Source organism: Coptis chinensis, chromosome 6 (genome assembly GCF_015680905.1).
Source record: "Coptis chinensis isolate HL-2020 chromosome 6, ASM1568090v1, whole genome shotgun sequence".
Taxonomy (NCBI): domain Eukaryota; kingdom Viridiplantae; phylum Streptophyta; class Magnoliopsida; order Ranunculales; family Ranunculaceae; genus Coptis; species Coptis chinensis.
Window position 1 is genome coordinate 5,978,829 of NC_141461.1, and position 10,293 is coordinate 5,989,121.

Sequence of the window (10,293 nt, forward strand, 5' to 3'; positions counted from 1 at the left end):
CTATTTGATGTTTAACTGCATTATTATTTACTAGCAAAGCCAGAGCACTTCACTGGACTCCCTAAATCTGACTCTCCATTAATTCCAACTCCATAATCGGATATGAGTTCATGGTTATCGATTAGGGAGTCCGTTTAGAGAGCCAGTTTTCGGGCGTTTGCGCCTTAAAGTTATTGTTCCGAGTTTAACAATACAATAACTAGGGATTTTCACTTAAAGTGTTTCTTATTTGTGATTTTGTGGTAGAAATTAGATCGAAAAGTTATTACGGAAATTCTTTTACTTATCAGGACAGCCTCGATTAATCCTGTGTGATAGGTCTATCCGTCTATGTATTTGTGTCACTCCAACTCAAGCTTATGAATCGGAGTTGACAAAAACGGAAAGCATTAATTGAGACAGTACAAATTCATCTTGTTTTAAATGTTTAGAGCCAAAAATGGAGCAATTTATGCCCGTTTAACATTTGGTAACGGCAAAATATAAAGTAAGAAAAAAACTAATGGTGCATTGTACACCGTTGGTAGTGCAATCCAATTAGTGGACAAGACTTATCTCCATGTGCACCAAGTATCCAACGGTCGACACTGCCCAATCACATTGTTTTCCAATAAGGACATTGCAAATTTGGTATGAAGGAAAGAAAAAGCTCTATATGGGCAGCACATAATTATGAGTTAAGGTACCAAAGAACAGCTAATTTGCTAAGTTGTTGCCTCAAGCCTTGCAATTGCACCTAGCTTTAAATAGGCATTAGGTTCACTCCAAAAACTTCAATCCACAATTTTAGTCCATGAAGTGAGCAACCAAAAACATCATCTAGTTTTCCTTCTCTTGTTTCTTGTTCATTTCTTATGATTGTGGCAAAGAGGCCAAGCAGAGGTCGTCAAAAGATCGAAATCAAAAGGATCGAAGATGAAGCAGCGCGACAAGTTACTTTCTCAAAGCGACGCGCTGGTCTGTTCAAGAAGGCAAGTGAACTTAGCATCTTATGTGGTGCTGAAACTGCTGTTATAGTATTCTCACCAGCTGGCAAGGTCTACTCTTTTGGCCATCCATTGATAGAAACTGTTATTGATCGACTCCTCACCCCAGGCTTATCTCCAAATACGGGTGACTCATCCTTATTGACTGGCGACCTTGTTGGTGCTCATCGTGCTGCTCGAATACATGAACTCAACCGTGAATTTACGGAGCTTTCTAATCAACTTGAAGCTGAGAAGAAACGGGAAAAAATGCTTAAAAAGTCGATGAATGCGAATGAGCAACATTTCAGTTGGGATTCAATTGATAAACTGGGACTGCATGAGCTGGAGACATTGAAAGCTGCTATGGAAGAAATGAAGAAAAATGTTTATTACAAGCAAGCATATGAGTTAAATATGAACTCCTCTTCACCTACATCGATCTTGGATCAAAATGCAGTCAGGATGATTGATCCTTACAACCCTTGCTACAACAATGCTACCAATGTTTCTCATGGATATGATTTTCTTATCCAACGTAGGCCCTTTTAGTAGCTTAATTAGCTTATCTATATGTTGCTATGTTCTGCAGTTGGTTTTCAATTAATAATACTTCTGTCTTTGTTTCAAAAAAAGGTTGAACGAAGTATGAAATATCGAATAAAAACAATTTAAAACATTTGCTCTCTTCTTTCTATGTGACATTTTTATTCCTTTGCAATGATTTGTTGACAGTTCGTTCAAGAGAACTGATAATGGACAAATAAATTGTTAGCAGTCAAATAGTTTTGAGCCAATCCATCCAGCCACACACACAAAAAAGGTAAATTGAAAATGTCCAGATTATATCATGTTGTGCCACTTTCCTATGAGTTCAATACTTCAATTAGAGGGTTGCTAATCAACAAATTACAAATTACAAATCCCATTACCCAAAAGAAATCCCCTTATCAATTCTTCTGTAGAAATTTGCCTATATATACGTTTTTTAAGCGTTGGCGCCTTTGAAGGGGGCATTAGTAGGCTTGAATGATGCTAACTGTAACAGCTCACTACAAGTTTAAAACTCTTCCCTAGTCTCTAGCATTTTGTAGCGATTCCTGGGCCCATTTCGGTTTTAAAAAATTAGTAGGCTTGAACAAGGCCCAAAATATCGCCGATATATCCGATATATCTCGGTAAATTGGTACACCGATATCGATATTTCCGACATATATCCACCAAATATTGAACCCCTTTTTTCCGATATATATCGGAATTTCCAATATGAAACTTTATATCGCCGATATAATCGATATTTCCGATATAATTTATATATAATTATATATCGGTTGACTTTTTGACCATTTTTTTTATATAAATCCGATATTTCTAATATATTTCTGATATTTCTGATATTTTAAATAATTTGGACTGGTCACAAAAAAATGGATATATCCGATATATCCAATATATATCGGTTTTTGGGTACACCGATATATGAACCGATATCGAAATTTTGGGCCTTGGGCTTGAATTATGATAACTGTAACAGCTCACTACAAGTTTAAAACTCTTCCCTCGTCTCAAGCAAGGCCCCAAATTTCGATATCGGTTCATATATCGGTGTATCCAAAAACCGATATATATCGGATATATCCATTTTTTTTGTGACCAGTCCAAACTATTTAAAATATCGGATATATCGAATATAATATCGGAAATATATCGGAAATATATTGGAAATATTGGATTTATATTAAAAAATGGTCAAAAAGTCAACCGATATATATCAATTATATCGGAAATATCAATTATATCGGCAATATAAAGTTTCATATCGGAAATTCCAATATATATCGGAAAAAAGGGGTTCAATATTCGGTGGATATATGTCGGAAATATCGATATCGGTGTACCAATTTACCGAGATATATCGAATATATTCGCGATATTTTGGGCCTTGGTCTTAAGCATTTTGTAGCGATTCCTTTGCCCATTTTGGTTTAAAAAATAAACAAATCCAAAATAATAACGCGGCTTGACCACCCGCGTGACAGGCATAAATACTCACCACTATACTACAACGACTTGGTATAATGTCTGAGAAATACGTTAAACATATCAATATCCAAATTAGAGTTAGATTCTCAAGTTCCCAAAATGTCACGGTATAAGGTGATATATGATGAGATTATGATAAACAACTTCCCTATACACTATAATTTCGTTAATTCAACATAAGCAACATTTTGTATTATGGCATAATAAACTTTAAATAAGTAAAACAAAATAACAAATGCCAAGGACTTCCACTTTAATTTCTAAGTCTATTTACTTTACAAGAAATTGGTCCATTTTCTGGTGAAAAAAACTCGGAAAACCAATTTTCGAATAAAAATAACTGACCCGAATTTTAAATAAATATTTTTTCGATTTTACCCTTTATTATGAATAATGATTGTTTACACATTATGTTGTTATATAAACAATCAGAACAATACATTATGTTGTTTATACACTTAAAGTGTTTCTTATTTGTGATTTTGTAGTAGAAATTAGATCGAAAAGTTATTACGGAAATTCTTTTACTTATCAGGACAGCCTCGATTAATCCTGTGTGATAGGTCTATCCGTCTATGTATCTGTGTCACTCCAACTCAAGCTTATGAATCAAAGTTGACAAAAACGGAAAGCATTAATTGAGACAGTACAAATCCCAACTTTTTCTTTTTGTCTTTCTTTAATAGTCTTCACACAAACTTGAAACTTCAATTGATTTATTTAACAAAAAATTGCAAATATAAAGAGAGAATGTAGAATAATTATACACCAAATAAAACAAATATAGAAAGAAAGAAATATTATATGGAAAAACCATAAAAGGCAAAAATATGATATAGGTAAGATTGAATTGTTGGCGTTATATATACTTGATTATTTGTTATGGGGTGATGAGGAACTTTAATAAGTTATGGAAGCGTGCTACTTTTTGTTGGAGAAGGCGAGGGAACCGAAGGAATTTAAGTGTTTAACACTACTTTAACAAATAAAAATTGTTGCATCTTTTTAATTTTTTTTTCTCACATCTTATTGATTTGTATACATTATTTCATATGATCCCAGCTTTTTCTTTTTTCTTTCTTGAATAGTCTTCGCACAAAGTTGAAACTTTAATAGATTTATTTAAGAAATAATTGCAAATAGAGAGAGAGAATGCAGAATAATTTTACACCAAATAAAACAAATATAGAAAGAAAAAAAGATTATAGGGAAAAATCATAGAAAACAAAAAAATGATATAGGTAAGATTGAATTGTTGGTTGCATTGCACGTGCTATGAAAATAGTTAATTGTTTGTTCGGGATGAATGATATCAACAATGGTTCCTATATACAGAAAAACTCAGCCAACAATATTGTCATACGTACACTCATAAATATGCTTTCAAGTCTGAAGCTTATAAATATGTCACAAAATTGCTAGTATTTATATGATTTGGACTGAAATTATTTAATTAGTGAAAGAATTAATTGATTTTGCCTTCGAATTGTGCAGTCATAACAAATAAATACAGAGAAATGTGCTCAGAATTTTCAAAGTATAGGCAATATATAATTAAACTTGTAATGAACTTCAAAGAAAGATTGAGAAACATAAATAAATGACATCAACGAATTTGTCTTGGAGAGGTAGCATAATATTTTGAACCAAATTAAATAAAAACAGCAAGAACATCCTTCATACAAAGTGGAATATATAAGATGAAACATAGATGCGTATACTTGTGAGAATTTTCTTTAAAGAATTTGTCATACCCTCACATAAACAGGAACTCAAGATTGATGGTATTCGTATTGTTCCAGTTGGGCATGATGATTACTATTCCCACTGAGCCGATCACATTTAGTCTCTTGGGATGCGTCATGGTGGTCATGGTGGTATTCTGCGAAGGATGTCAATCGTTGGTTTGCAGTATCAATTTCCAAAGATGAATATCTAGTAAGGTCTAATGACCTTGAAATGGTAAGTTCTTGAAGAACAATAACATTGGGTTTTGTGAAAATGATTTCCATTTCGGTATAGGGTGGTTACTTTCTCGAGTACCTTTTCCTTAATTGTTTTGTTACGAGTCGATGTGTGAGGTAGTTTATGTGGGAGTCATCAAGACTGCATAGAAGATGGATCAAAGTGTGTTATACGTCTACCTCAAGATGTTAGTCCGGAATTCTCCCAACCAAAAAGTTCAACCACGTCACGAATGTGATGCTTGCAATAAGATTACCTGTCAGTAAAGGACAAAATTCTGCTGCAATGGTTTAAAGTGAAAAATGATTAGCTATTCTCCATGTTCTGCCAAATGATGAATATAAACTTCCACAACATGATGCAGCTCATACCACAACTTGGGATACTTCTAAGCAACATCCTCTCACTTAAAAAACTCAAATGATAAAAAGTAGCAAACATCTTCTGCTTCAAGTCAAATGCAAGACATTCCACCAAACACTTTTGGTGTGTTAACTGAAAAGAGAAAATACTAATTAATAAGATTAAATTGTAAAATAGAAAATCTCAATCCACTCCTTAATATCGTGTCATTTTTTAGTCATACTCCTTATCTTGCTCTCCAAGATGCATGTACATTTGGCTTAATCTTCTCTCGTATCTCCCTTATCAAAGTTAGTTGTATCTTTATCACCGTTTTGACTGAAAAAAGAAAAACTCAATTAACCCCGTTTCCAACTTAAGTTTAAACATGAAGATGCATAACTATTTGGACAACAACTTCTTTGACTACATAGAAAATTAAAATCACACTGCCGGTTAAATAGAAGCAAACTGTTACACTACCTTGCTAACAATCAAACCTTGTTGAAGAAAATTACTACTTAAAATGATCAATTCCTTTCCATCTATCATTACCGCAAATATTGTCCCGAAGTAAGTAACCACACATAGAGTCATAGACCAGAAATTAATATATAAGAATTTGAATGCATTCAACGAAAACATAAGTTGGAAAAATACCACGCACCGAGGACTAAAAAATAAAATAAAACTCCTCAATAAGCAGATAGAATGCCCAAACAGATCGAAGTAGATACTTAAGGAACATGAACAAATATATAGGTTCATAACTTTTCTGCCTTAGTGTAGAAAATCTTATTCTTATCTATAGTTCATATACGATTTGAAGAATATGACATATAGTCAAACCTAAAATATTAGAAATAACCTATAAGACTGGAAATAAAAGTACTATCATTACCTATCACAATAGCTGGTCTGACATCAAATATAATGAAGCACTTGACTCATTCATACAACATTGTGATACCACCACTTCTTTCTCCATTTTTCTAGGCTTGAGACTGACAAAGCAAAATGGGCATCACATTTAACGGATTAACATTCGATACCAATAAAAACAATAATCTGAAAGTGGAAACTAATACGGGGATGATGATCCTTGTTTCTTAGATAACAATTCCATCACGCACACTGCTACATTTATGTGTGTTGAATCTGTAAGTTTTTGGAGACAACAATTCCATCACGCACACTACAACTGGAATTCAAAGTTCAAACCAATGGAAATCTTAGATAACTTACGTTAGTTAGGGAATTAGGGGATTGTTCTTTCTCCATTGTTTTTTGTCTTCAATGTGCCATCATGTTTTTTTTTAAAATTGAGAAACAATAACATGACTGGTGACACATAGATGTGTGAAGGAATATATTAATCCATACACAATAGTGAATAACACATTTTAAACCTAGGAAAAACCTCCTAGTAGTGATCAATGCATAAAGAATTTAATTGTACCACAAAACATTAAATTCATAACATAGAACTACATTACAAATTTATGGCCATAAACAAAGTATGAGGGAAACTAAATACAAAAAATCAACTATTAATACCAAAAAATGAAGAAAATAAATAAAGCATATTTGGCACGGTGAGGTATCTAGTCGTATCTATATGAGCAACATACCTTCAAAGACACAAATTAAACAATTGTGAATCAGTTTGGTTGAGAAGCAAGATTGTGTGTTCAAATGTGGACTTTTATGTATTTCCCAACCATTGTGCAATTCATGAATCGGTTATAAGTTTCTAACACTTTCCAAATAAACTATAGATTCGTAAACTACTGATGAGGCAAGAATTTTGGAATCCCTAAAACTACGATTGAGAAAAATCGGAAAAAAACAACAATAAATTGAAGAGCATATTAAACATCTAATTAAAATAACTCTGAAAATGAGAAGATTGAAATAGGAATTCTAAGCATAACAAATAAGAACACTGAAAGTAGGAACTGCAAGAACTAATTTAGTAACAGAACTTATCTATTCTATTCCGATTGCAGGGGATGCACGTTGGAGAGAGAATGTGATTTGAACCCGAAAACTAATATTAATTTCACATAAAAACAATTGAATAAAAAAGAGTGTGAATGTAGGACCGAATTAATTTAGCGAAAAAGCCAAAGAGAAGGAGACAGTGGGAGGATCTTTTTTTTTTGTTAGAGATAGTTAACCCCCTTCCTTAATCTGGTAAAGTAGGGAAAAACCGCAAAACAGTACGTCTGTTTCGTGAAGAGTTTTTCCTTTTAAAATCGGGAATCAGCAAAAGTACATATTTACCCTAAGAAGTAGTACTATCCGAAAATTTTATGGGTGAAACTTTTGGCACCCTTTTGATTTAAAAGAATGGATTAAAAGCGAGAATATACCAACTAATACATGGGGCAAGTTTTCCCATTATATATAAGAAAATAATCAAAAGATGAAATAAATGAATGAAGTGGGATTCTTCTTGCTATACCTCAGAAGTCAGAACGTGCTATATTGTTCAATTTGATCTCGTCCTCCTTTATCTATTACAAAGAAACACATAGAATAAGGCATTGGTTATTCTTGGACTGCGTGACTATGGACTATGCATTAAGTAGTTAATTGGGTATAAAAGCATGTAATGTACTGTTTGATATCTCAGTACCCCTCATAGCAATATGTTTTCACTCTTCTGCAGATTCTATAGAATCTGCAGGTAAGATGCTAATACACCAAGGAGCCAACGCCGACTATTCTTCCAAAAGAATGTTCAAGATAATGCACCAGATGATAAAGCCACAATGGAAAACTTCCGGGACAGGATTAGCACCCTAGTGCTTATGGCAACACTAACTGTCACCATCACCTTGGCCAGCTGGTTTTACATTGCCAGGAGGTCACAACAACGATGACACCGACAAAGATGAGGCAACTCTTCTACTAAAATCTACGTTCCATATTTTCGTGATAAGCAACACCATAGCTATGTACAACTCCATAGTTGCTGCAATTATGCTCATTTGGGCACTTAGGCGATGACCTCAATTTGTTTGATTTTGCTCTCAGATGGAGCATGGTCTTACTGTCCATTGCATTAACAATGTTGGCTGTTACTTTTCGCTGCTGGAGTGTATTTGGTGGTGAGCAAATTTGTATGGTTGGCAAGTGTTGTTTCGGCCATGAGTTTCATTTTTATTTTCTGTATTTTAGCTCTTTTTATTCCACTTCAGGCCCTTATTTTCCCCAGGCCGGGTTGGATGAGGTTCATGTCCACCTTTACCTTAAATTTATTGTTGTTTGCAACCGGACTTGAGCCCCGGGGATGGTTAAGGGATTAGTCTTCTCTAAAGTATCTACAATGTAATGGAGACGTGCAATTATGATTGTTTACTGAACATGATGACACATTTTTATAAATGCATGGAATGCGTCTCCTTAGTTCAGCTTCTGCGGAGAATATCTTAAAAGGAGCTTCCATGCCACAGCTTTCCTACGACCAATCCAACCCCATTCTCATCAGTGTTAACTACACTCTCTCACGGTCCAATCACCTAGTTAAGTTGAGTGGTGAAGGCAAACCGAAGGCCTCATCAATCAAGTTTCCATGAAAATTTCTATGGCTAAGCTTGTCCCCAGTTAAGAGGCTACCATAATAAGTTTTTGTTTACTCAAAAATTATTGTAGTTCAGCCAAATTCTCTTGAATACTTTCTGATGGAAAGACGAAGTTTAATGTATCCATCCATCTCGGTTGATCAGGGGTATGTCTAGGTTTAACCAAGATACCAATGTCATTGTCAAGGGTCCTTAACTTTCAAAATTTGTTTTTAAGCATAAGAGATATGATAGCCAATTCATTAAGAGTAATACAGTGATTCTAATGAACCGCTCTCCAAAAGACAGATGCCCAAGAGAGGAGTTTACCACCCCCTTTGACTCCTTTGAGCCACCCCTACTACCAGTGGCCACAGTTTTAACCACAAAGAGTCTAGTCGATTAAACTTAGCCATGTTTGACTAACAATCCCTTGTGCATTTTAGATGCTTTCCTGCAACCCAAGTCTCCCCATGATTTAGGCCTAAATATAATAGAGTGTCCCAACTTAAACTTCATCTCTGTCCACCAAAAGTTTCCGCAAGACTTGTCAACTAAGATGTCATCAAACTAATCCCAAGTCCAAATCAACACAAAATAAGGTGATTGTGATCTTTTCCAAATGAACAACCCTCCTAATAAACTACTTTTTAAACCATTCTCTTCTATATTAAAAGTGTTTTTTTTCTTCTCACTCTCCTCTCAGTAGGCAAATTTTCATTTTTAACCTTCTCTCATCACCACCCTCCTTCTATCAATTGCCACTCCTTTTGGCCTTGTTCTCCAAGCTTAGCATGCATATTTGAAATAACCTTACAAAGAAAAATTGAATGACATCACCTCAAAGAAAATTGTTCTTAGAAACTTAAATGTTTTCAAAGCACTGGAGTGTCAATTAAAAATAAAACAAAATATTCAACTAAGAGTGCAATCACATGTTTGGGAACAGTAAGAATAAAAATTCTGGAAGCATATCCAAAATTTGTAGCATAAGCATAAATAAATTAAAAGGTTGAATTTATGAACAATAAGAATAAAAACTTGTTGAACTCACCTCTTCCATTGAAGTTGCACAGTAGTGATTCCATTGAACATAATTTATTGCAACTAACATAATAAAGGTATATTAAATGGGCAACGATATCCTTCTTTCAAAAGAAGACCGAATTCCATGGCTTGAAACCTTGAGTGTCATTCTCAGAGCAAACATTATCAATTTTAAAACAGTTATTCTTGGATGTTCTGCGCTACAGAAGAAGTACAAAGAGATTCTGAGAACGGCAGACCTAGAGTATGAATTAGGGAGCTATGGCGGTAGCGTGAGATTTGTTTGCTTGGAGGCTCCAGCTGAGGTAATAGTAGCACGACTCTTGTAGTCTCAGATAGACTTACTTCAAATTGATAGTCGA

General features: G+C 34.3%; 1 protein-coding gene across 1 annotated transcript; it reads left to right on the plus strand.

Moving 5' to 3' along the window:
• The first annotated feature begins 651 nt into the window (after nucleotides 1-651).
• Nucleotides 652-1,644, plus strand: LOC147491060 (agamous-like MADS-box protein AGL29). Its single transcript, XM_086566206.1, has one exon. The coding sequence runs from the start codon at nucleotides 855-857 to the stop codon at nucleotides 1,515-1,517; it is 663 nt and encodes a 220-aa protein (XP_086422332.1). The 5' UTR covers nucleotides 652-854; the 3' UTR covers nucleotides 1,518-1,644.
• Nucleotides 1,645-10,293: the final 8,649 nt, after the last annotated feature.